Genomic DNA, 27,937 nt, shown 5'->3' with positions numbered 1-27,937 from the left:
CATTTTTTTTTCAGTATTTTTATCAATAACCTGATGGAGAAATCAGAATTCAACCTTACCAAGATTGCAAACGACACCAAGCGTGGGGAGTGTAGTCAAGGCACTCACAGAAAAGAGTGCCCTCCAGGGGGACCAAGACAGGCTGGAGGAATGGGGCAACAGCACCCTCATAAAATTCAGCATGAGTAAGGCAAAGCCCTCTACCTGGGATGGACTAACTCTCATAATGGCCTTGCTGGACAGTATGTTAAATATGACCCAGGAGCATGCCTGGATAGTGATGAAGACCAATGGCATCCTGGGCTGTATCAACAGGAACACAGCAAGTAGATTATGGGAAGTAACCATTCCCTTTTACTTGACACTCATTAGACCACATTTGGAGTACTGTGTCCAGTCTGGGGTTCCCAGTATGAGAAAGACATTGACAAAAGGTCAGTGTAGGGCTACTGAGCCATTCAGGGGCTGAAGTGCTTGCCCTGGGAGAGCCAGGCTTGCTCAGCCTGGAAGAGAGAAGGCCCAGGGGACTCACCAGGAGCCCACAGTTCCTACAGGCAAGATGCCAGAAGACAGTGCCAGGCTCTTCACAGTGACACATTGTGGGGGATGCATGACATCAGCCATAAACGAAAACAAAGAAGGTTCAAACTAGATATAACGAGAAACTCTTCCACCTGAGGACAGTCAAGCAGTGGCACAGGTTGCTCAAGGAGGCCATGTTGTCTCCATCCTTGGAGGTTTTCAAGACACAACTGGATAAAACTCTGAGAAATGTGGCCTGACCCTAAAGTGCACCCTGCATTGAGCAGGAGTTTAACCAGAGAGCTCCTGAAGTCCCTTCCAATCTGAATAATTCAGTTAGTTTATAAAAATACTAGGTCGTGAGAATGTATTTAATCTAGAGGAGAAAAGTATAACAAGAACCATTTACTTGAATCTGAAACCAGATGAACTGAAAAGTTCTAGCACTACCTGTGATTACCCAAAGAAACCTAGTGCCAGAAGCTGTAGAGGACTCTCTGCTCCTGCTGATTTCAAATCAAGGCACTGTGCTGTAGCGAGGCATTTTTTACTCAAGTATACATAAAGACATTAAAACATAAGCAAACTGTGTGACTCATAATGATGTAAAAAAAAAAGTCAGATAAATTGGCAAAACAGCTTTAACTCTCTGCCCATAATACCTACAAGTTTAGAAAAATGGTTAAATAAATATTTCAACTTACTCTAATGTTTAACCAATAAACAAAGATGAAAGCATCCCCCATGCAAAAATTAAAATAAAAAGAAACCAGACAGAGAAATAATGGAAAGAGTTACTAACTTTACATCATTTGCAGTCCTTTTCAAGTGCATGGCTTCTTAAGCGGTAATGGGCTTTGCTCCCTGGTTTGCATTTAAGATTAATTCACACTGAGAGCTTTAAGTCACCTCAAATAGCATGTAGCAGCAAATTTCAAGATCTGTATTGAGCTCCCTGTAAAAACAAAGGATTCTACACACACAGGAATTTGAAGCAGTACTCCATTTTCAATTGTGGACACAATTAAAATAGTCATTACAACAAGGCAGCATAATATTCTTCTAAAAGCAAAAAGGTGAGGCCCGCATTTGCTCAGCTTTTAAAAATCAAACAAAATCAGTATTTTCTGACTGCTAGATCATTAGTTTTCAAGTATGCAGCCAGCGCCCTGTATGTTTTCAATTTAATGTGAATCCTATAAGTGTTTCATTCTAGAATGAGCTCATGGAGTTACTGCCCATTAAGGTAGAATTTTAAGATACCAAATAAATTTGCATAAGCAAATATCTGTACCTGGCATATAACTAATTCAAAAATGTATTCAATATACACTGAAAATCTTTAGATGTTCTTACTTGTAATTTAACTTGGAATCCAATTTTGTTTTGAAACCAAGCACAAATTCCTCAGCCAGGGTTACATAAAAGAAGCTTGCTTGACATTTAAAACAATGACTTTTCAAAATTATCAGACTTAGTGTTTGAACAATTTTTAAAAGGCTGAAACACCTTCCTCCTGCTAAGATAACTACAGAAGCTGAATAGTTTTTCTAAGCTTGCCAAAATAGTGCAGCTATTGCCAAACATAAAATGCTCCATTTTTTAAAAAAGCTACTAAGTAACAAGAAGTAAGAGACAAAACATTTCCTAACCTTACCTAACCAAAGTATCAGCACTGAACTTAAGGCTGGAAAAAAAGTTCATTAGAAGGACAATTAAAAAGGCAAACTTGAGGTTCTCCACGTGAATATAGAAGACGAAGGATAGCTGCTCCAGGTATAGCAACCAATGGCCACCCAGAGGGATCTGGATTCAAATTGATTTTACGTAGAGATATGCTTTAGGTATTCATTAATTTCATGTGTTCATCCTTCTCTCATAAGAAGCGTCTGGAGGCAGTGGCCAGAACTAATAGTCTTCATACAAGGAGAACAAAGACAAAAGCCTCATGTGCTTGCAAGTTTTGGCCAGGTAGGCACTATATAACTAAATTGGAAGCCCATAAGACATTTCACAGTATCAACTTTGAAAGCAGGGTATAGCATATTTCTACGTATCTTCAGAAGAAAATGGGCAGAATCCAGCACCTGGATATAGCTCCAAAGCAGGAAGGAGACCGAGAAGTAATACAAGTATTTTATTGTCTTCTCTAATAGAAGAACATCCTAAATGAAAATGGATCATCTCAAGCATGTTCATAGTGACAGCACTGTCCTGTAAGGTGACAGCAGTCTTGAGAGTAGGCTTATATTGCACAGCAAGTCCTAGACTGAACTTCCCAGGCACTCTGCTGGCTACTCAGCCACAGCTTCAGGCTGTGTATTTTTACATTATATTTAGGAGAGCCAAATGTGAAATATCTCTAGATGGACAAGGTAGTAAACACCCCATCCTTATGAACAAATTCAGATTCCCTGAAAACTGAAATTGAGCCCATTACAAGCTTTCACACTTCTGAGAGCTATTAAACCTGAATCAGTTAAGTTTTTATGTGGGTAGCATGGACAGTGCGGAGTCTGGTCTTAAGCTTGGGCTTACGTGATATTGTTGACATTTCCTTTGAAGAATTAATCACTACACAGGTGAGATGAAACACTTTGGTGAACACAACCAGTACTGCAACAGCTGGGCTGCACATATTTCCATTTTGATATTCATGCTCATGCTCACCCCAAGACTGGAAGACGATCAGGCACCACTGCATGGATTGTGGGCACAAATACAAAGGGCAATGCAGCAGCATCATAATAAGAGTGGAGAATTGTTAGAATACAGGAAATTGTATTGAACAAACCTTGTACTCTGAAAGCTCCATCAACTTTCATGCATGCTATGTGATGGCTGTGTAGAAGCCCTTGTTCCATGCTTCGTTTCCTGCTACATCTACACCTCTCAGAGCAGAGTCCAACTGCACAATCTCACATTCCACAAAGTAAGTAGCACCAGTGTGTTCCCTGGTCCAGTGAGCAGTAGCGTTTGCATGTGAGGCCACAGGACAAGAGAAATCCTGCAGCTGAGAAACCATTACCCAGCAGAGTCCACCACGCAAAGAACCATGCTAGACACCTTTCCCTGACTTGTGCTGTAGACCCTCCATGCTCCTGGAGGAGGATACACACCCTGCTCAGTGTCCCAAAATCAGACTCAGTGGCCTATATCATCCAGACATATGAGGTCTCACACACACATCCATAAAAACAAGAATTGTGTAAGAAGTGCCCAAAATAAATATGGGTAACTTTTTAAACACTTCTTAACAGTATTAAGTGCAGATCTGAAATGAGGCATTAATTTTAATTAAAGTAAAATCTTAGAGGGCATTAATTTTAATTAAAGTAAAATCAAATTTTAAAAATCGGGGAACACAGAGAAGAAACAAGTAAGGGGAAATCAGATTTTTTTTGTTGCATTTTTGTAAAAGTTCAAAGATTAGATGAAAATGGAACAAGTAGTGAGAACATGGTAAGGAAGGCCCTTTGTTGAAATCTGCACCTGGGGAGCCATTTCCTACGCAAGCTGAACTAGCTTTATTTAAATAAAACCAGTGATGACTGATCTACATTTGCCTGCTCTGATACCAATCATTTAACACATTCTCCCCCCCAGCCATTACTCTCCTCCTACCTTCAAAACTCCCAGCAAACAGATAAATCCACGTTATGGCTGGCACGAAGAGGACAGTCAGAGAGGCAGCCAGGAATTTCCGTCGCCCTCTGCAGATTCCCAGCATTCTCTCAGGAGTGCAGATTCCCAACCCAGTGCCGTTCCTATGTTGGAAGCAAATAGTCCACAGCCTCCCACATATTACTCCCTGAAAAGTAAAGGAGAAAATGTTTTAACAGCTTATCTCTCTACAGAAATGTAGACATAGCCAACATTCCAAAAGAGTTAAAAGATCAAAACTAAAAATAGGGTTACAGCAATTGCAAAGCAGTACCCATTTCAACATTAAGCGTAACTACTTAATAATATAGCAAGTTTTAGAAGTCCTCTGCAGGACAGTATGTCAGTAAAACACATCATATCACCTAAAGACACACTGAGCTAATCTTACAAAGAGACATTACCTTTAATTGTTTTTATTTGCCACACTTTAAAGAAACTCTGGATCCTTTGATGCATACACAGTGTGGTACCCCTGGTTAGATAAGAGAAAGCCACCCATATGTCTTCACCTGCTACCGAAGAGTTAAAGTCACACCAGTGAATCAATGAGCCAGCTGCAGGTGGTCATGAACTCCAGATAGTGATTGGAAAATGAAAGGTAAAAATTGGGGTTAGAGGGGTGTTATTAAAATAACCCACTTTGATCACTGCAAAGCAATGCTGATGAACTATATAAAAGGAAAAAGAGAAAATACAAAAGGAAGATTGTTTAGTCAGAAACAGTGGGTATCAGGAGTTCTAAACTACGCTGTAAGAAAAGAAGAGGATTCAGGAAAGTACCACCATTTTTATGAGCAAAACCAAATTACAAATACGATCTTAATTTGTCTAAAATAATTGTTTTGCATTTCACAGAGGCTGAGATAGCAAAAATAATCTGATGATTTTAGTTCACAGGAGAATGAATATTGCCATACCGATGCAGGTATGTAGGGCGCAAAGATAATGTTTCACATCTTTTTCCTTTTTTTTTTTTTGAAAAGGGAAGAAAGCACAGGGAAGTCCAGAAAGGCTAGTAATAGACTACAGGAGTTAGAAAAGAAAAGGGAGATGTTAAGTCAAAAAAAAAATCATGTTTTGTGTGAAAGGGCTTATGTTTCCTAATTTAAAAAAAAAAAAAGAATTGGTGTACAAGCATGACAGGGAAAGAAGCACAGACTCTAGCAGTACAAGGTGTTTAATAACAGCACCTTTTGGCTTGTGCTTAAACTAGCACTAGAGCTGAAATCAGCAATTAAAGCACTTCTACACAGACATATTAGCAATAACTACTGTGTGCCTTGAAAATATGTCTGAGCTTTGCAACCCCAAGTATATTGCACTGAAAGTCAATTCTGAAATCAAATTACAGCAAGAAAAAGAGAATTATAGACAAGAGAAATGGGTTCAGACAAAGAGCTTGGCTGCTGGGGATACCTGGCTACAATAATCAGGCAAACTTACAGCTCTTCCTCAAATGTTCAATAGAGACCACTTTACTACACTACAGTTTAAGAGCCATGATAGCACTCCTGACCTTGCAACTGATAAAATGGAATATAATTTGTCCAGAGCCAGCAGAAAAAGCATTGCATTGTGTCAGCTTTTCTACTCAATGAATGCCTCATCACAGAGATTTTGCAGAAAATATGTGGACAGACTTAATATTAACAACTGTAGTGTTGGAGTCACTGTGTTAGAGACACACATTTGGTAGATAAATTGTGGAGGACTCTTATCTTTATTCACTTCATTTGGATAACGATTACATTTCATTTCTTTTCCTTGCATCACATAGCTTGTACAGCTAGTCTGAAGAGAGTCCTTTACATGACTACTTGAAAAACATAGATGATTCTCCTGGGTTTTGTGCTTTACACTTGCTATACATAGAATCACCTACTTTAAGTAGAAATTACTAAATTACTTCCCCCCCCCCCCCCCCCGGTAACATCATGGAGTGCACCATTAACATCAATCTGTGCATATAAAAATAATCTTTGAAGAAATTAACTTACAAGCAGTGTCATTTTACAATAGTAACATTTTGCAATGCAACATGCTTTGGACACACACTGCTCCTACCAATGATGCCCGTAAAACCAACAGAGACAAAACTAAATGTTTCAGAAATTATGCAGTTACAGGTAAACTGATACACACTTTCAGGATAGTGACACCCAGACTCTGAAGTCTGGGGTATAGTAGTGGTAGTGCACTGATTAATGCACTGATTATCCTGAAGCTGCGTATTTAAGAAAAAAAAATTAACTGATTTTCCTAAATATTCTTTTAATTACCCATGAAAGTGAAGTTTCTGAACTGGGCAATGTGAAGGATGAAACTTTTCTGGCCCATGAATGTAGAACACCTTAACAAATTAAATATAAGGAGCAACACTGAACTCCCAATTCATCTGCAAAGGAAAGCTAGGGAAGTGGGACATTGTCTTCTACAAATTGTCATCCTTCAGAAAAAAAAAAAAAAGAAAACGAAAAAAAAAGCCACATTATTCTGCACACTCATGCACATCTTTTATCTAACTAAGAAGATACTTGGGAAAATCCTACATAGACAAGTCAGCTTGTGATGGATCACTCTAGGAAATGTTGAAGTACTTCATTTAATAGTGCTTTAAAAGAGAAAACAGCCATAAGCTATTTCAGAAGAAGTTTCTACTATCTCCTCACCTTCCTAAAGCTGTGAAAAGCTTCTTGATTCTTAGATACTAGTTTTCAGAGAATAAAATCACCACACCTGCTGAGCATTTTTTCCAAACTAGACAATGCATCATGTGCAAAATATACATAAGTAATTCTGTAAAAGGTCCATGAATGGTAATGAAGGTGTTTAGCTTAAAAGAAAAGCTTTGGACTCAATCATTTATTTATTATGCGTTTTACTTGTAAAACTGTTACCTAATGTGCCATCTTCAAATACACTGGAAGAAGGTACTGCAGTTGAGTTTTTCCTTCAGTCCAGCAGATGACAGCTTGGTATTTGTCACGAAAGGAGAGGGAGTGACAACAGTGGCTGAGCACAGAACAGGGTAGCACCATGCTCATTTCCATTGCCTTTCAGACCTCTCCTACAGCACCCACTGCTCCTCCAGACTCCACCTGCCTAGGAGGACTTAGAAAGCAGTCCCATGGTAGGTGAGAGAGTCCAATCACAAAATAACTAGTGGTTCCTCCTAATCTATTGCCTAATGTTAGTAGTTTCAAATAAACTTACTGGGCTACGCTGACAGACAGTAAGTAATACAGCAAGCTCAGGCCAGCTAGATTATTGCTAACAGTGCTATAAAGGGCTACTAGCTTGGACAACGCCTGTGTGAGAGGTCACAGTGGGAATTAAAATAAATTGGGTTTCTCGTTGCAAAGACTTACTCGTGACCTTCTTACCACGTAGCAACAGTGAACTGAATGCCTTTCGTTACCTTCGCATATGGTTAAACGCTTCCATTAACCTTGTCAGAGTGGTCGCTTTGTTTTAAATCAAGGATTATCTCCTCAGCTAAGTGTGAGGCAGCTCTAAACCAGTATGAGCAACACATACATTAAAAGCATGTAACACAACACTAATCACGTTGGTATTCAGTTTCTATTCATTTTTTTTTTCAATTATGGCATGACAGCTTGACTATGTCGGACATTCAGCAGGAGTTCAGTGGAACAATGGAAGTAATTATGAAAACAAAAATCAAACACAATTAACTAGATTTAACTGCTCTACTATAAAAAGCTTTTCCAACTGTTTCATACATTTCCTTGCATTTGTTACAGTTAATCTTATCCCAGTAATCTTCCATTTGTTTTCTGAGCCACTGAAATGAATATGCAGAGTTAAAGCTGTTTATACACCAATCCCGAGCCTTGGCTTTGCTGTGTTTCTTGAATTAATGTTATCTAGTTCTTTCTGCTTTCCCACACTTGCAGTCACAGAGTCAATGAATATTTCTACTGTAAAGCTTCCCCCTTGGCTCTGTGTCAACGTAGCATCCATCCCTTAAGAGTGATTTTTCAGTTTTTCACCAGACTCAAAATACAAATAAAGAAAAAAAAAAAAAAGCTGTATCTGAGCCAGTATCTTTGTACATTACTTTAAAATACTGTTAATGTGGGGTTATAACAAGTTTACTCCTTGACAGTCTGTTTTCTGTCTTCTAAGAGGATTGAAGCTCTGCAGTAGTCCAGTTCTGGAAGTTGGCTGTCAAGTGACAGATTTTTTTGCCATACTAGAGAAGAGTTTGGTACCATAAAGGTAGGGTGTGGAACAAACCCAATATAGTGCAATAAAAGACAGTAGAATTATATTGTAAATCTCTATTTAATTCAACACCCCTTTGCTAATATACTCCACTTCTCGAGTTATTAAAACAGAACTATCACTTTAAAGGAAAACACCATCTTCTCCCTCACCAAACTCTTCTCTCTCTCCCACATGAAAGAACATGCCACAGAAACAAATCTAAGGCTCCCTTAGCTCCCAAACTGTGTAAATTTTTTTGGCATTGGAGAACTTCTCTGCTGTATCAGACTCTTAGTCCAATGGCATTGTGACTTGAAGGAAGGATTTGGAATAAATTCAGACTCAGCATCCCCCTCAGAAGCCACTTAAAAGGAACAGATTACAGCAGTTTCCAAATGCTACCAAATTTACTGTTTCTCAACTAGTTACAAGAAAGTAGTCCTATCTGTAAGAGAGAAAATAGCTAGTAAGTTGACAGCACAAATGAGTTCTGCCGTGCTAACTGCTCTGGGGGCACACAGGATTGACACTTTCTGTTATATCTTCACTCAATATGTGCCATGGCTCAAGGAAAATTCTGTTAGTGACCCATTAATCAAAGCTTTCTAGAAGGTTCCAGGTAGCAGGGCTGGAAGCAATGCCACTGCAGGCCTGGGGAGCTATCCTGACAGTAGTCTGGTCACAGACAGAGAGAAGTAAGTAAATAACATGCTTTCACATTTTACCTTTCAAGCCAAGGCTGCTCAAAAGAAGGAAAGCCTGAAACTTTAAAACTTAATATCAAGGAAGAACACAATTTAAGATTAACAGGATATGAAACTTTTCCTAAGCCTCCACTATGTCAGTGTTAATGTGAGCAGAAAAAATAATCTATCATTTGAGAAGAGAGAGCAGCAACCAAACACATTCATGACAGAAAGATCAACCCTGGCTGTTATTCACATTTCATCTGCACCCCAAGAATGATAATTATTTGTCAGAGCAGCTACTGAACTGGTTTTTCAATGAGTTCTCCAAACTCAACTTTACTCCAGATCCTCTCCTGTACGAGCACACAGCACCAGTACTTCCTGACTCCCCAGGTTATCTCAGGACTCCCCAAAGTCCAAAGAGAGTGAAAGGACCTGACTTAGTTTGCACATGGCAGAAGATTAACAAGATACTCTCCATGCATACTCAAAGTACCTTACGAACTGAGAACCCAATGTCACTGAATTATGAACATAGCGGAGATCATGGCCGACCAGAAGTAATAACTGGGGTAAAGAATCTTTCAGTACTAAAAAAATTCTGCTCCAGAATCATGGTTTTATACTCAGACCACAACATTATTACATATCTGAATTTCAGGCTTAAAAAAATGGCATAGCTCCACATCTTTGCATGCATTTCAGGCCCCTCTACCTGAAATATTTGCACGAGGGAAAAAAAAAGAAGTTAAAATAATATCATGCTGCTTGTTCTTGGCTGGAAGAAAACATCAGTATGTTGTTGCATCATTGATCTCCCTGCCAGGATACCTGGGCATTTTTCTCCTTCATAATTAATTACTGAAGTGTTAGGGGTTTGTGCATTCGTTATTTCCCTTTCTTACATATAGCGTACATGCAACCACACAGAAGACAAAGTGGTCCCTAGCTCAGAAGCAGGTCGCTACATGCATATGTAACACCTCTCTCTGATTTTGATGTTACTACTTTGCTTTCCGTCTGAAGTACTTGGATGCTTATTCAGAAGCCATGTTTACCTTCATTAGAATCTTCTATGTACAGAGCTGCTCTAATGCGGAAATTGATTAAAGATTCATGAGGAAGTTTTGCCCAGGAGAAACAATTATTGCTTCAAGTGCTCCTCCCTAACAGAAGAATCCATGTCTCTCTATGAAGCAGTCCTATTTTGAAAAAAAAATACAGAACAAAAACAAAAACACCTTTATTTTACTACACAGATCTCCAACTATAGGTTAGTTTTACACAGGGATTAGTAACACACTTAGAGCGGCTCCTTACTTGTCATATGGAAAGAAGTTGATGTTATACTTGCAGATTTCTTAATACCATTATTTCATAAAAAGCAATGCACCAAGAGTCTATCTCCTCGACTCTGACAGTGAGGGGGAAGAAACCGAGGAAGAGTGGATAGATCCTACAGGTCAAAAAATTGTTTGTGTAGCTGGCATTGACAAGAGGGATTTTGACTTCACAAGCATGGGACCCTCACTCAAGACAGGTGACTGCTAGGAAGAGATGGGATTCATCTGACCACTTAGGCAAAAGTGCCTTTTCCTGTTGGCTGGCCAAACTTGTCACGAGAGCTTTAAATTGGAAAAAAAAAAAAAAAAAAAAAAAAAAAGTACATTAAAACCAACCAACTAATGAGAAAGTGGTGGATTAGGTTGGCAACCACGGTATGCTGAGTGATGTGGTCAGGATGGATATAGGCTCTTTATGAAAGACCAGTCGAGAAGGCAAGGAGAAGCAACTACTCTGTATGTCAGATCAGCAGGAATACATGGAGTTCTCCCTGGGATCCTTTCCCACTACTCACTGGTGAGACCCAGCTGGATTGCTGTGCGCATGTCTGGACTTCCCAGTACAAGGAAGGACACAAACACAGAGGTCATGACCCGTTATCCTTGTAAACACTCAAAACCCAATTGGACATGGCCCTGAGCCATGTTTTAATTGGCCCAGCTTAAAAGGAGGGTGTCAGACTAGAGAATTTCCAGTGATCTCTCCCAAACACCATTCCATGATTTGGTGATTCTACAGTTTTGTAACCAGACACAGAATACACAGTGGTCATTCAATTTAAATCCTCAAAAATTCCAGCTGTGATCTACTAGATAATACATGGATAATAATGTGGATACATGGATGGTAACGCACATAAACAACTACACTGTGAAACATGCAGAAAATTTCAGGTTAAACCTTTAACTAGTATAATTCAATATAAGCTTCACTAGGATCAATTCAACCTGCATCAGTTCACCATAAATTTGGACTGAATCTCTCATAACTAATGGAAAAGGAGTTGAATTCTTATATAGGCACCACAGCATTCACCTCATTACTACAGAATTTAAATATTACTAACACCATAAATATTTGTATCAAATTTATACACAAATAGAACAACTAATGTAATGAAATTTTCAAGAATTACTGGGAATTTCATGTTGGAATCATCAAGGAATTGGCAAATAGGAAAAAAAAAACTCCTATAAATATCTGACTGTGCTTGAAAGCAGAGAACAAAGCCTTCACCACAATTTCAGTGCTGATTTACTAAGGACATTATCCAGTCTTTCAACACTTCTTTCCATGCTACTGCAGAGCATAAGACAGCACCGTGAGTTGTGAGCTTTTTCTGGTAAGTTTCCTGCTGGAACCCTTTTGCGTTGAGGTCAGTATTTATCCTTTCTTAAGTATTACAGCATCCAGACATGCTACAAGGACTATTTCCTTAGGCTTTCACAGGGCAGAGTGGAAAGGTGCTTTCCCTCCACTCCTTTTCAGCTGACATAGAAGCAAAGTTCTTCACAGAACGGTAGAAGTAGGAAGGAACTGGTCATCTGGTCCAACACATCCTGATCCAGCAGGGCCACCCAGAGCAGGCTGCCCAGGGCCATGTCCAGGCGGCTTTTCAAGATCTCCAAGCAGAGAGAGTCCACAACATCGATGGACAACCTTTTCTTGTAGAATAATGTGAATGTGGTAATGTGGTGTCAAGCACTTTTTTTCTTTTTCTTTGAGTAGGGAAGGCAGCTGTGGATTTAGATTATTGCATGTTGGAGCGTTCTTGAACATTGGACAAGGGCTTGAAAAAACAGAATTTATAAGTACAGATTTCTCATGGCTTCTTATTCAGCACTACACAGATTAATGTAGGTATTAGACAAGAATGGCATGAGAGTTTAACCCAATTACACAAAGAGTACAAAAGGTGTTATCAAAGCTGAACAAAGCCGTGGAAACTAGCCTCAAGAGGAGACAATGATAAAAGCTCTTACTACAGAATCCAAATATTCCACGTGTGGAGTTAGCATTTCAATAGAATCATAGAATAATTTAGGTTGGAAGGGACCTCTGGAGGTCATCTAGTCCAATCTTCTGCTCAATTAGGTTGAATACTGTTCTTTCAAACCAACCTGTAATTTGGGTAGATCTTTACTCTTCATTTAGAAACTATCATCTAAGGAGTGGTCTGCCTATAGAAACAGGGCAGTGAGCTTAAAGTTGCTGTTCTCTCCCCGCCTTTCCTCAAATTGTAGTGATTTTCACTAACATTTCCTTGTTTCTCTGTATGAGAACTTCAGTCTTTTGTAGTATCACTGATCTCATCATTATCATCACCATTGTTCTCTGAAGTTGCTTTAATTCTGCAATTAGATGAAGGTGGAGAAATAATAAAGTACTTAGCAAGTCCCCTGTAAAGAAAATGAATATACTGAAAAGACTGACAATATTTAAATGCACGTTATTAACACTTCCACTATAAATTTGATGATAATTCATCATTTTCAAGACAGAGGGGAGGTTGTCAGATCTTGTCTAAGAAAATAAGATAATGATGATGCTGAGTGTCTCTCCCCAAAAGGATGCAGAGGGTTGTGCAGTCATGGACACATCACATAACACGAGAACATGCTCAAACATGGTGTTTGAGGCGAGAGAATTGAAAGAAAGGAAGAACATCTCTTGCTGTCTCTCCTAACTCCTTTGACATTCTAGTGTCTTTTACAACAATTTGACTCTTTCTGTGTCATTAATATAAATCCAGAGCAGAAGTAAAACTAACCTTTAGTAACTTCAACACTGGGTCTTCTGAGAGTAGGACAAATGCTGGTTAAGAGTATCAGAGAAGAATTAAGGTGAAGGAGTCCCTCACTCTCTAGACTGAAACTGTTGTTGACTGGACGGAAGTACTTCACCAGTGAGACAACAATGTAGTAGTGACTTAAAGTCTTATTATTAATATTCAGACCTTTAAACAGAATTCTGAATGACATCTGAGTTTTCTATACTGAATTCTCATTTCTGCAACAATTCCATATATTAGATCTCAGTAACAGTTTAAAACTAACAGATCCTTAAATATATCTTTACGCAAACAAACGTATACAAAAAACACCTATGTAACTCCAACCGATATCAAACGCAAAAGAGTACATTTGAAATACATTTTTAAGAAAAGCTAGTCTAACCAATGGAGCTGCATTTAGAATAACCCCCCGTGTAGCAATACTGTCTAATAACTTTGCTCCCTTGCTTGTTCCAGATCTGTGATCTATTACGGTTGTCCACACATCCCTGGACTCCCAGGCTTTCTCTAGAGTGAGCCAGCTAGGTCTTTCTGACGCAGTACCAGGTGAAGTTTTGAGGTCGATTCACTACAGGGACCATTCCCTACAGACAGCATGGACGAGATTGCTTCTGGCTCCCTGAGCGCTATTACAATCTCTCGGCACTGTCTCAGCAGGTTTGCTGCCTTCAGGCATTGCCATTGTGCAACGCCTCAAGAAATACAAGATATATCCTTGGCATCATGTCATGACTGGGGTGAACCGTGGCAGTTTTTTTTAAAATTGTATAAAGAAAGAAAAATAATAAGGTCTTGGGACTTGAAGGAGATCTAAGCCAAGTGTACTACACAATGTGGATGCAGCCAATCTGCTCTACAGGAGCCAAGTGCTGTGAATGATGGCCATTCTCTGCCTCTTGCCCTGCAGATCAGGATGTGCTCTCTGGAGGCAATGCCTCAGGCAATATAAATTTCAGTGCTATAGTGTCTATTTTGTTATCTACAGATGAACCACCTTATACATGCGGCAAAGCAGTATATTTTACCACAACCGTAAGAGGCACAATATTTAGAATCTACTGGCTGTGTAAGCTTCAGGTACACTGCAGATATGGTACCAGTACAGACTGCAACCATTACATTGACCCCATGGCTAATATGACATCAACAAGTCAAGATATACCTCAAAACGTATTGCAACAGATAGCAATAATCACTACAGGTCACCGCATTTTATGCAGAAGAATTTTCTCAGTTGCTCATGGGGAATTGTCAGTAAGACAGCATAGAAATATAATGATCATGAAAACGATTCTAGCACATTTCTAAAAATAAAACTTTAAAACTTTTTGGTTGTTGCTAGGAGATGCAAAAATATAGGACACAACAATGCAGTTATTTGAAGGGCAACAAAAGTTGTCAGTGTTATCGAAAATGTACCACATTATTATTAGCTATAGTGAGTCACATAGATTGGTTGATTTTTACAACAAATTCCATAATACTGCTTTTCCAAGATTCACCCCTACCTATGAGGATACATGTTCATATAACAAGTTTTGTTTATTACCAAGATTATTTTAACTACTTTTTCAATGGATAAAAAGATATTAAAAAAGGCTGAAAAGAGTTTGCGTGTCCTTTTTATTTATTATTTTTTTTGCTGCTGCTGAGGACTGAAACTATAGATATAGGAAATGCTTGCAGTGATTACATACTATTGCATAGCCAAAAGAGAAGGTAAATCTTTCAAGACAGCAATGAACCTATATTAAAAGCATTTGAAAAAGTACAAGAACATCCTCAAATCAAACAGTTTGAATTTGAGTAATATTTGTTTTCCACTAATTTCTGAGCTCATATATTGCATAAACCTTTTTAGGCAATGTACAACTTGGCCTTGAAAGATCTAAAGTTAAATTTTCAAGTACTTGTCCTTATTTGCCTCAAAGTTTCAAAAAGTTTTAGCATTATTTTGTCTGTCTTGTTTTATGGAAATGTCAACCCATACCTTGTATTTGACAGTATTTTTTTACATCATGCTATTGAAAGAAACTTAAAATAAATTCCAGTTATTAGAAGTTGCTCCGGAACATCAGGTGAAGACAGCTCAAATGCAATTTCTGACTATGCTAAGAATGACAAAGCTGGAGATGAAGGACAGACCCACTCAGTGATGGAAAGCTATTTATATCTCTTCTATAATATGCTAAAAATGTCTGGTACAGTTTTAGAATAGCATGATCTTACATTTGGTGGAATTTTGACGTAATGTTGTAATTACAAGGTAAATGGTGACCTAAGTGGCTGATTCTTTGGCCATGATTGTAATTCTTACTTGTTACCCAACCTAAAACACAGTGGGTTTCTTTCTGTAATATGCATTACCTCTAAAGTACATACCATTGACTTTGCATTTTGGTGGCATCAAGCAAAATCATTTAAATTTGATTCAATTTCTCTTAACAAGAATTGACTTTTAAAGAAAACACATTTATTCTTGAAGGGTTACAACTCGATAAAATGATAAATACGGACATTTAAAAGCTTTAAAGGTTTGTCTCCCAAACTGTACTTGAGACTATGAAAACTGGGAACTTTCCTTTTTTTTAATAAATGAAAGCTGAAGTTGCTTTAGAACTTCAAGAACTGAACTTTACATAAAATGCCACCTCCTTATGGCTCATAAGAATATTGTAGGGCTTAGCAATGCCATTACAGGCATTAATTAAAATGCACATGCCCTTTGAAAGACAGCTCAAACCACTACAGGCCACTGATCACAAATTCAGGCTGTTACCATGTAGCTTTTGAAATTTTTGGAGTCAGATTCAGGCAGGTATTCATCAGCTAGGTCTGCTACATTGCAGTGCCTTCCAAACACATTGTGTTGACAATCTGTTTGTAGACTTTAATAAACAGATGCCTTGAGTAAATTATGTCCAAAGAAATCAAAGATCCTTTAATACTTTACTGTTGAGAAGACCTTATATCAAGTACTCATACGGAAATAAGAATCCATGGTAAGACTTTTTCAGGTTAATATTATAAAGCAGTAGTATGAAGTAAAGCAGAACTTTATAGGTAGAGTCATGTCTTTTTTGCATCTAAATACTTTAGAAGAAGTAACGTTTGAATGTGCACTACATCTTGAGGTATTTTTGTCATCTTCAAAGCTATATTCAATAATATGATCAAACACCACGTGTCATTCTTCTAATACTTAAAGTGACTGGCAAGTAATTACATAAAAGAATTCAGGAGGAAAACTGTATTTGCACAGCAGTGATAGAAGAGTTTTATCGGGCTTGAAAAAATGTGAAACACAAACAGTTCTTGGGAAAATATTATTTTACTCCTTGTGATAATGAAATACTTTATCAGTATAAACAATTTTTTTCCAGCTGTTCTCAGCCTTCATTTGAAGGTCTCAAAATTTCCTGAGTGCTTCTAACGTTTTTGTAACATAAATATTATATTACAATTATATCTAAATTAAACATCATAATATTTACGTCTTTGGGAGCCTCTGAGTGTTTAAAGTGAAAATTTTAAGAATTTAAGGAAAAATGGAGTTTACTATTACACAGCAAACCAATGAAAATGTCAAGAGAAGCATTCAAAAAGTCTAACTCCAGTGAAAAAATCTCATTTCTTACTAAGCAATACCTCAGTCCTCATTAATATTTTACCACAGTAGTTCAATAATCTTGTCTAAGTGCCACTAAGAAAGATTAATGAATCAGATCTACATGTTTTGTGTGTTTTTAAAATTTATTTTTTTTATAATGACATGCTGGATTTCCTGCTTAGTTTTTAGTGCCATCTGTGAGTTTAAGAGATTTTGGGTAAGTGTATAAAATTGTTTCACTTTGTGAGTAATAGGAAAGACCTGGAGGTATAAAAATTTAAAAGTTTATGGGGGAAAAAAAGTTCAATCAGTATGCTAATAGCAATAACATTATCAATTGAAACCCTAGAGCTACCATGACATATGTCCCAGAAATTCAATCCCCATTGTTTTTGGTGAATCAAAGTGGAAGAAAGCAAAGAAAACAGGCAGTTTCAACTCCAACTGAGAAGCCAATGAATGGGTTTACACCAGCATTTTAATTCAGAGAACCACCGTCATACCTTTGACAGAAACCCCCCAGCATTCTTGTTTACTGCAGGTTGAGCTACAGGACTAAGGCATCTGAGAGGGCACAAACTGGATTCCCTTACGATGAAACAAAACCAGAAGACATGGTCCAGAAGTGTATGCTAAAGGATGCTAAGGATGTTCAGTTGCTGGGACAAGACTGTAAGTAGCCTAGCATAAAAACCTTGAATGAATACGGCCTGTGTATCATGTTCTCACCATCAACTATTTCACTCTACAAATCCACTCCTGCTGCACCTCACTGCTTGCTAGCACGGACAAAGCTGTACCACATTAAGCTGCAGAAAAAGTCAAAAACTGCACAAAATGTGAACTGAAAACACCAAGTTTCATATAGCTGTATTAATGAGGAAGAATTCACAGGCCGTGGCACTGTCAGGAAAATCAACAGCTGTGATCAAATGCAAGTTTTTTCTTCATCTAAAAATTAGGCTATAGAAGAATTCCTTTTTCATCATCCCATTCATAACCTGTCTCATGTTGAAGCATAAGAGCTCAGCTAATTAGGTACCTGATAAAGGTAGCTTATTTGGGACATTTTCCTTCTTTTGCACTTATACTCAGCAAAGTAGGTAGAGATAAATTACTTATTTAATGTCAACTTTTTCCATCCTCAAATCTACAATTCTAAGCAGTTATTTCCTCAAAGGTGCAAATGAAAGGAATTAGATGCATTGTAACTTTGCTTCAGAGAAAAAGTTTAACTCAGACTGAAATTATACATCCTGATGTTGTAGTTCTAAATGCTTCTAAGAAAACAAATGGGTTGCAACTAAAAGGGTGCTCCATTTGAAAGTCAGCTGTATAATTCCATGAAGTGCTGGCATTTCTCAGCAATGCACGCTGTAGTGTTGCAATGCCACAGTCAGACAGCAGATGTCATGTTGTTTAGCAAGATGACTACAAGAGTCGTCACTGATGCCTCCAGGAAAGGGGAGAGGTGAATTACTCTCTCTGACTACAGTAGGCAATAAAAAGTAATGACACACATTTGCCAGTTGCAGAAGAGCATACAGTAGTCAGGCACTGGAAGAAAGCCCTGCTTAATCTTAGAAGTGAGTGGTTGGCTTTCGTGAATAGTGTGAATTACAGTAATGCTGAGCAAACAAAAACTTGCAGTCAAAATGGCAAGATTTCTGCATTTTTCCTCCTCGCAGTGTAGTGACGTCTTCCACAATTCTGCTTATGTGCCTTACTATAGGAGGATCACATGCGAGAAGTGGTGTGCAAACATAGGAAGCTACAGACCTTGCAATCTAAAAGTTTCCAAAAAGAAGGTGTTCTGATCTCCACAAAACAGAGTATCAAGGCAGATGCTAAGTGCCTTGTCTACAATGAGACAGTCTGAAACCTGTGCTGAAAAACAGATTCCAAAGAGCATCCACTGCCTTAACCAAATGTTTTTCCTTGTTAAAAGAATGATTACTTAGGGAACCTTTCCTGCCATGACAGTCTCCCCCAGTTCAACACCAGAGAATATCAACACTCACGCTCTCAGTCTCTGACCAATGCATTCTTCAGCAGCACATAGAGAAAAAATAACTGTTGAGAAGAGACTTTTTTTCAGTTCTCCTTTGTTTTTTGCATTTAACCAAGTTTTTGAAGAGATGACCCTTTTGGGGTGAATGTTTGTAGGAAGTTCTCAGTGTCACACTTAAAAAGTCATTACATTTTTACCCTCTCAAACATTTTCAAATATAGGAAAGTCTAAGGGCTTTTTTTCAAAAAAAAGGTCTAATCCACAGTCCAATGACCTGTCACATGCCCAGTATTTAATGCTGACTTACAGCTCTAGAAAACAAATTTAAGATCATTTTCAGAACGAATGATAATTTTCACAACAGTTTACAGAGATATTGAGGGATGAATTTAACTACCTTGCCAGAGTCCATCCCATACAGAGGAAACTCCGACAATTCTGCATACCCCCCAAAAAATCTTCTAGGACAGAAAACACTTGCAAAACAGCTCTCAGCTCTGCAGAGTTAATCAAAAGGCAAGGGAAACATGTTCTTTCTGTGTTGGGAGACAGTCAGGGCTACAGCCTCCACCCTAAGGATCATCTAAATCTGACCTTTTCATGTCCATGCCTACTCAATATGTAAAGAAGAAGCCAATGCAGATCTAAATTTTACCTGCCCAGTCATATTCTTTCCACTGACAAAGTACATTCTTACAATACTTAAAAATTGATATTACAATAATAATCTTGTTCTTTTCTTCCAATTTTATGTGGGTTGATTTAAGTTAACACTGCTCACTCTATGCAAATGAACAAGCACACAAGCAGCTGTGTCATGTTTATGTGCATGGACAATTTACAGAACTAATACAAAACAATGTTTTTCATTTTGGCTTTGCAGACAGGAAGTCGATGGACATTTGTATGAGCTATGGAGCTGACTTTCACAATCCAGGTCTCATGAAAACACGCACAAATTATCTTATTTGGTCAAAAATCTCTCATTTTGAGGAAACGGCTGCAGAGCTGTGACATGGGATCATGATCCCGGGGAAAACAGAGTGTAGTCTCAAACAGAAGTTATGTAAAATCCTAGGCACTGGAGCTTTAAGCAAGTTACTTTTCCTGTGACAGTAGCTGATTTTGCTTTGTGGCAAATTACAGAAAAGGAGATTTCAGCCTAAATAGGTGTTTTGCAAATAATAAGGTTACCCCTTCCTTTTCTTTTCATTACCCAAATAGGGTGGTGGAGAAAGGAGCAAGAACACTAACGAAGCTGATAGGAATGACCTTACAAGCTGCTGCCAGGTCAAAAGGATCATCTCTGTAATGCCCACACATCATTAAAAATCACTGCTTTCCTTGGTAACTGGCAACTGCAAATCAGAGAGACATCCTTGTGCATTCAGTTCACACTTTTCCCCCACTCGCATCTAAGTCTGACACTATGATTATTAGTTTAGACCCTCATAATTCTCACATTTAGGTAGCGTGAAAATGTGATCTGACCCAGTGGGTGCATCATTCACCTTCACATCCTTCACGGATAGAAGGCAGTGGCTGAGAGATACTCCACTTCTTTTTAGGAAGTCAGAAGGAAAATCAAAACACAGAAGAAACAGAAGAAAAAATGGAAACCTAGATTCAAATTATATAAAATGTGTTATTAGTTCTCTTTTGAAGACAGTTTTCTCATTATCATTTATGAAATCCCTGAAAATAACACCTTAAAAAAGCATATTCATTTTGTCATTCTTTGGCTTTGCAGAAACAGGAAGTTGTAATAATAATTTAGTTGCAAAATTAACAATTTTTTTCAAAGGTAGAGGTACATACCATATGGTAGGTACATACCAGATAGAGGTACATACCATATGAAGTCCAAAATTTATTTTTGTTTGTTTTATCTGCTTTGCCACTGCGGAATGTTTCTATTATTATAAAGCCACTTTTATGAAGACTAAACAAAAATGCCCATTTTATATTAAATACTTTGAGGTTCTAGATTTGGAGACTTTCACAGAAGTTATGAGCACCCAATACTTCTGTAAAAACAAGGTCTTACAATGTCTCAAATTAAGAATTAAAATTAATACAGCTAGAATTAGCAACTGGCTTCAGATATGTAGGCTCTGAAACATTATGACCTAAATTACAATGCAAAAATAGGCTCCAGAAGGGAAAGGCCATACCCAATGCGGCACCCCTTCTCACAATACACAGAAGACAGAGTTCATAGAAGCATTGAAAGCACCTTTGACTATTTTATTTTAATTTTAATGTTTTTTCACACACTTTCATTCATTTCTGTATTGTTTGGCAAATTCCAAGAGTTTGGAAATGAAATGAAAGTCTTTTCCCCTATCTGAGCTCCAATAAAAAAAAAAAAAAAGGTTTCTTCTTCACTTGCTACCTGTAGTCTTTGCCCTAGAAAAGTGATGGCTAATCAGAATACACAAGATTCTGTGCAGAATACACAATCAGAATACAAAAGATTTCTGTAAACAGAAAAGGAACATAATCTACTATCACCCACGTATACTACAAGAAAAATCCTGTATATAAAAAGGAATATTACTTTAAATCCCTACCTCCCTTTGTTTTTTTAAGCAGCAATTCATTTTACTTCATCATCACAAATCTCTTCTGGAAAACAATCAACCAGCTAACTCAAACCAACCAAAGGAACAGAACACCCACCACCCCAACAAACAGCCCAAGCCCAAAAATCATAGTGTTATAGATGACTGAGCGAACAACACTCAGAGATTAGCTGCTACTGTGCTACTGCAGAATAGGTATTGCGACTCATTTCCAGCACTGATATGCTTCCCAGAAAAATAAGCAAACCTCCAACCTCTTAAAAAAAAAAGTTTTTTCTAAATAATACATTATCTACTCTGCTTATTATGCATTTAATATACACACATTTTTCCTCTCTCTCTCATTTAGCACCAAAATAAGCAAACAAAGTCAGTATTTTTCTTCTAGCTTTTCCTTACTTCATGATGTTTTTACAAGGAGCAAAAAGGTTCTATTTTTCATGCAAAGATTCCAATTGATGAAGACCATAAAAGACAAACATAGAAGGCATGACACAGGAATCTCTTCAAGTGCAGTGCTTATCATAAGGCAACATGGACTCTTCAGTTCATTAGATGCTCCACACAGTTAAATTAGTATTTTCTAACTGGAGGGAGGACAAGGGAGAAAGGGAACACTGTAGTGACTACTCAGGCTGAGATACAATAAAACCTATATATGCCTATAGCTTCTATGATATATCTCATATTTTCAAGGGCTAGCGAATTCAAAGGGATTATAAAACTTGCTTGTACATTGGCAAAGGATGTTGCTGCGTCCCATCAATCTATTAAATGTGTAGAGATCTGTCATAAGACTACAAAGAACAGTTTGAACAAATTTTCAATGGAAATATATGTGTTGTGAAAGCACCAAAAGAAACAGTCAAAGAAGGAATAAGAGAAGACACTTATCGATGGCACCCCCAAATACACACCAGTCACCAAGGCAACAGCACTTCTGCGTGCAGTTTCACAAGAGGTCCAGTTTTGGAAAAAAATGGGCAAAATCAAATCATTAAGAGAAGGTGGCAGGAAGATAAAGAACAGGATCGGAACTAAAAAATACCCAGGCAAGGAGACAGGACAGCAGTGAAATCAGCAATGTTGCCTACTGACTTACTGAGATGGAACAGGATGAAGAGGCCAAGATTGCAATCACTGTCAACTCCTAAAGAGTACAAAATGTGCAGTCAGAAACACCATGTGATCACCAATCAAGAAAAAAACAGCAAATATGATGAGGACTTAATAGTTGGCATCTCTTATCCTACATGTCGCTACAAGTAATCCCAGTCCAATCACCTGGGCACGTCTTCATTATTCTGGAGATGTGAGTAAAAGCAAAATCTGTGAAAGAGAGTGTGAGAGAGGAAAACCTTTTGTGAAGTCTTTCCCTTCTATAGGGCTTCTGCATGATATTTTGTTACACTAGTTGCACAAATTGTGAGCATACATGGTCCCAGGGCAAGGACACTAGAGAAAGTCACTGGATGCTCATGGCAATAGCTTAGTATTGTCCCTTGCTGCATATGTGAGGGTGCTGGGGGATGCTGAATCATACGATCCCATTCAGAAATGCACACTTGCTGCATGGTCTCATGTGAAAACATATGCCACATGATCAAATAACTATCCCTAAGCATCTTACATGCTGGGATTCCAGTAATTAGAGACGTCTGTTCACAAACTGGAAAAAAAGAGATGTGTGTCACTCAAGTATAAACACTCTTGTCATGCGAGTCCTTTCATGCTGTCTTCTATAAAATGAACCGCTGGGAAAGGATAAAGCAACTTAATGTCCTAGAGCCACTAAAAGCCACCAGCTCTACTGTTAGCACTGGTACTAATGCAGTAATCAATTGCCTTTTCCTACTCTTTAGTCTCAGCCAGTAAAGCCCCATACATCAATGCTAAAACCAGGCAGAGTCCTTCCTCCAGTGGCATCGGGCCAAAATTTGTGATGCACATGGATTCAAGTCTACCCCTGCTGTCGCTGTGAAATTCCATACAGTCATGGTGAACGACAGAGTGACAGCCATGAAGCAGCTGTGGATTTGTTACAATTCAGTTAAGAGCAATCCGAGGAACATTTCTGCTCACCCTCCTGGTTTCGTACTCTCCACAGAAGGAGCCATGCTTACAAATACATCACACATTAGCTTATTGCTATTATTCAGCTTATTGCTCCTACAAGCACTAACAGCCAATAGATGAACTCTCCATTGAATCTGGTGGAATAGTAACAACTTTAAGTAAACAGTAATGATGGCCCCCAAGAGCTTGAAAGCTGAAAGACAAAACAGGGAGATGTTCCGTATCTGCAAAAGTACGGGTAGACAAAATTGTTGCAACACTGATAAACAAAGCATGTTATATAAGTAGCTTCATACGCTGTAAATACCTGATGCATAGTTAGTGCTTTACCAGCATGCACATTAAGTATTGCTGTTTGAAGTTTTAACTCACTAAATTACAGCTCCCAATACCCTGCCTCTTTAAAGAGCTTTTTTCCTTTGAAAATATTACAATGTAGGATAAGGCAACATTTCATTAACATGCAAGTGCTGAAAATAATAATAATGAACAAACACCGGTCACATTCTGCAACAGACAGACATTTTTATTTCATTAAAAAAAACTGTAAAAAAGAGCCTTAAGAGAAAAGAAGCAGTCTATGTTTGCTCTAATGGGAGGTAAAGAAAGAACAAAGGAACTTCTGACCCCAGGCACAGCCAAAAATAAAAGGAGCAATGTGGCTTCTTTCTTCACACAATTGCTGACTCTGTACTCACTTATTCCCATTACATATCATTCAGATATGCAAAGGAGCTGGTAATTTCTTTAGGGGAGATTTTTGCCATGTTATTTATTAGCTAAGAAATATTTCCTGACACATGCTGAATTTCTGACAGACTTGCTTGGTTTTGACTCAGCCTTCTGATAATTACACAGCAACAGTGCCTATGAATACAAGTAATTTCTGTTTGCTTCTTACGCTATGATTATATTCCAGTTCTCCTGATAGCACTTACTGAGTCATTTCAAATACGATTTATTTTTTTAAAAACTTTTACCAATTCATATTACTTGTGGTTTTTCGGCCTGTTTGTTTTGTCTTAATCTCAAATAATAGTAAAAATTTTAACATCCACGAAAATGGCTGTATAGTGATTAAAGGTATTGCAAAAATCCTCTGTAAGTAGAAATAATGTTTCCTCACACATTATACCTCAACTACTGTACCTCTTCTCAGCCTTCAGTATTTTCTGCTACTTTACTCCTACACAGAGAAATACAGTTCCTAAGGCGGCAAGGCTTTTTGAATGATTGCGGGCATCTAATTTCTAGTCCTGGTCATACCTAGCATTTTTGTGGAATAACACCTTGCCTTTCCCCACTTGTGTCAGATGCCACCAGCGGGTTGGTCCTTTAATCTGCTGGATTTAGTAAAGGAAAGAAAAACGTTGGACACTATGCTGCGCATGGGAAGAAGACACATTGCTCAGCTGCTACAGGGACAGAAGACTTTTTGCCAAGCCTAGTAAACTAATCCATGCCCTCCTTTTTCACAGAAGGACACATACCATACAGGCCACTCACTACACAAGTTGACACAATGGTCTGACATGATGAAGCCAAAAACATTTGAGATGCCTAGTCTTTTGGGCACTGCATAGGGACTGTAGTCCAAATCTAAACATGCTTCATATGTAGCTGTTTAAAAATTCATTTGATTAGGACTTCTTTTGCATATACATGAACTCCATCTTGTCTATTCATTACCTAACACTATAAAAAAATGAATCTCCAACAAAACACTCGGATAAGTTAAGTGATTAGCTTGGTAGCTCTAGGCTAGGCTTAGTTAAAATACCATGCCTGAGAGGATAAAAAGAAGTGCAAAAAAGTTGGAGCTTTGTGCAAAGCAAAAAATTTGCATCCAGTTTGATGATAGAAGATGCCTGGCACTAAACTTAAACTATGGTCATGAACCATTAAGCCTAGGCCCTATCCTTGATCATTTTGAGTGTGTACATTGTTTATCTTTGAATTCTGCTTTCTTTTTTTTGGATGCTTTGCACCAAAACTTTATTGATCGGACAGCATCGTGCATATAGGTATTAAAATACTACAGAAGAGCCCTAATTTCTTTTCAAACTATAACTGACAAAGTCAGCACGACAATTAGCAGGAAAATGAAATACTCTAGCAATCTGTTTGGAAATCTAGAGATTAGAGAACGACTGAAAAAGCTGTAATCACCTGGTCATTTAGTTGAGAATATCCTTATATATATATATATGTATGTATATATATATATTTAAACATAATCAAACATTTTAAAGTCTTATAACTCCTGTGGGCAGTGGAAGGGAACAGGTGAGCCAGAGCAATAGGGGAAAATAGAGAAGGAACTTGAGAGGAGTAGGATACTGAAATAGCTTTGATGGGGGTTCTAGCCCTTTCCCAGCACTCCCACTTAGGTACAGAAACTGAGGAGCCAGAACACCCTGGCATGACATATAAGCACTGCAGCTAGCTAGAGCATTGACAGAGTGACTTTTCAAGCAGTTAGTCTTCTATGATCTCTCAGAAAATAAAAGATTGTTATCAAAGGCAGCTCAGCTCTCTGGAAACGGAGTAGCATTGACAGACCAGAGACATAATGATCTCTTCCTTGCAGTAGGCATACTTGCACTGCACAGTTGAAGAATATACTAGAACAGACTGGTGCATTTGTTACTCTTACACAGCGAGTTAGTTAAGGGTTAACCATGCCTCCTAGCAGTGGTGAAATCTGTGACAAGTAGCACATAGCTGACTTCTTTATTGTTACAGAAATAACACACTGTCTCATTTTTAAGTGTTGGTAAGCTTTGATGAGTTTGTTTACTGTGTCTGCATGCAATCCATCCACATGTAGTTCCTGTATTTCTTATTCAACCTCCAGTTCTGTTCAGCCTAAGCAAAGGAAGGTATTACATTCTGTCTCATGGTGCTCTTGGTGATGTTCAGCATTTGTACAATTCCTGATTTTTGGAAATTCAGGAAATACAATGTTTTTCACACCTAGTACTATATATTATACGTTATGGGGTTAGTTTGCACAATCCGTACTTCTAGAAAGCTGGCCACACCATGTTTATCATGGACATTAAAACAGCCCCAGCTAATATCACAGAATTCCAGACAGTTATTTTTAATTTATTCCAAATTCTCTTTTAAATGGTGGGAAAAGAAATGGCGGGAAAAGAAATGGCAACTACACAGCACTTTGTCCCAGCTTGCAGTACCATGGGTCCCATTATGTCAGCTGCAGTGGGATCGGAGGGCAGCTTTCTGCTACGGGCAGCAGAAGATACCTGCCATCCCTCTTCTCTGCAGGAGCTCTCCAACCTGAGGCGGTGGTGCATTCTGCTGCTGAAAGCTTCTGGGAGAAATTACCTGCTGCTTTGTGTGGGATAGCAGACAGTACAACCACCATGGATATCCCAAAACATAGATACAGCTTCTGTGGCTACTGAAACTGCATCATTATGATAAAACAGGTTAGTAACTGCATACAAATCTTTTTAGCTTAAGCTTCTATCTCCTTTCCAGCTCAGTTCAGTAACTTCTGGAAGGCCATACTTCCAATAGCTGTTATGATTTTTTTTTCTTTTCTTGTTAACAAATTTTTGAAATAGTGCAATCACTGCAGATGCACATTTTGACTATGCTACGCCTATACATTCTGGGCAGCATCTTCCACTAACAAAAAATCAATGACTGCAACTACACTAAGTGTACATCACAAGAACTTCTTGTCCATCATTACTGCATATTTCCTGTGCTTTATCTGTTCAATCTTACAAGTAGCAGTAATAAATGTTGTAGCCATAACTCTCCTTGACAGCATCATATTTAAGGTTGCACCCTTTCAAAATGTGTCTTGTAGAGATGATATATTAAACGGAGTATTTGTGGCATGGATGGAGCTGTCTGTCCTTCTCAGTCAAGGGAATGGGAGAGTGTTTGAAACAAAACCCTCTGAGCACAGGAAAACCTCATGTCTGTATTCCTGATGAGACAGGCAGCATAAACCATAAAGTGCAAATTGGGGAGCATGTTGTTTCATCATGGATGTGTGCCAAATGGAGATGGTATTGCTACAGGAAAGGACAAAAGCGGTGTAATAGCAGTGGGAGATGTTTGTATTTAGAGTCTTTGCTGTGGATTATCATAAAATGGTTTGGGTTGGAAGGGACCTTAAAGACCATCTAACTGCAACCCGCCTATCATGGGCAGGGACACCTCCCAGCAGACCTGATTGCTCAAACTTAAACTACGGCTTTGAACACTTCCAGGGATGGGGCATCCACAGCTGCTCTGGGCATCCTGTTTCAGTGCCCCGCTACCCTCACAGTAAAGAATTTCTTCCTAATATTTAATCTAAAACTACCCTTTTTTAGTTTAAAACCATTACCCCTTGTCCTGTCACTACACTCCTTGACAAAGAGTCCC

General features: G+C 38.3%; 1 protein-coding gene across 1 annotated transcript in view; it reads right to left on the bottom strand.

Annotated features, from left to right (window-relative positions):
* The window catches only part of LARGE1 (LARGE xylosyl- and glucuronyltransferase 1), a 288,235-nt gene that overhangs the window by 201,408 nt on the left and 58,890 nt on the right, over window positions 1-27,937 (bottom strand). Inside the window, exon 3 of the mRNA XM_083824334.1 lies at window positions 4,147-4,333. Within this exon, the coding sequence (XP_083680460.1) occupies window positions 4,147-4,252 (106 nt within the window). The 5' untranslated portion in view covers window positions 4,253-4,333. The remainder of the gene's footprint in view (window positions 1-4,146; window positions 4,334-27,937) is intronic.

Source organism: Anser anser (assembly GCF_964211835.1).
Source record: "Anser anser genome assembly, chromosome: 1".
Lineage (NCBI taxonomy): Eukaryota > Metazoa > Chordata > Aves > Anseriformes > Anatidae > Anser > Anser anser.
This window is presented reverse-complemented; position numbering and strand designations above follow the sequence as displayed.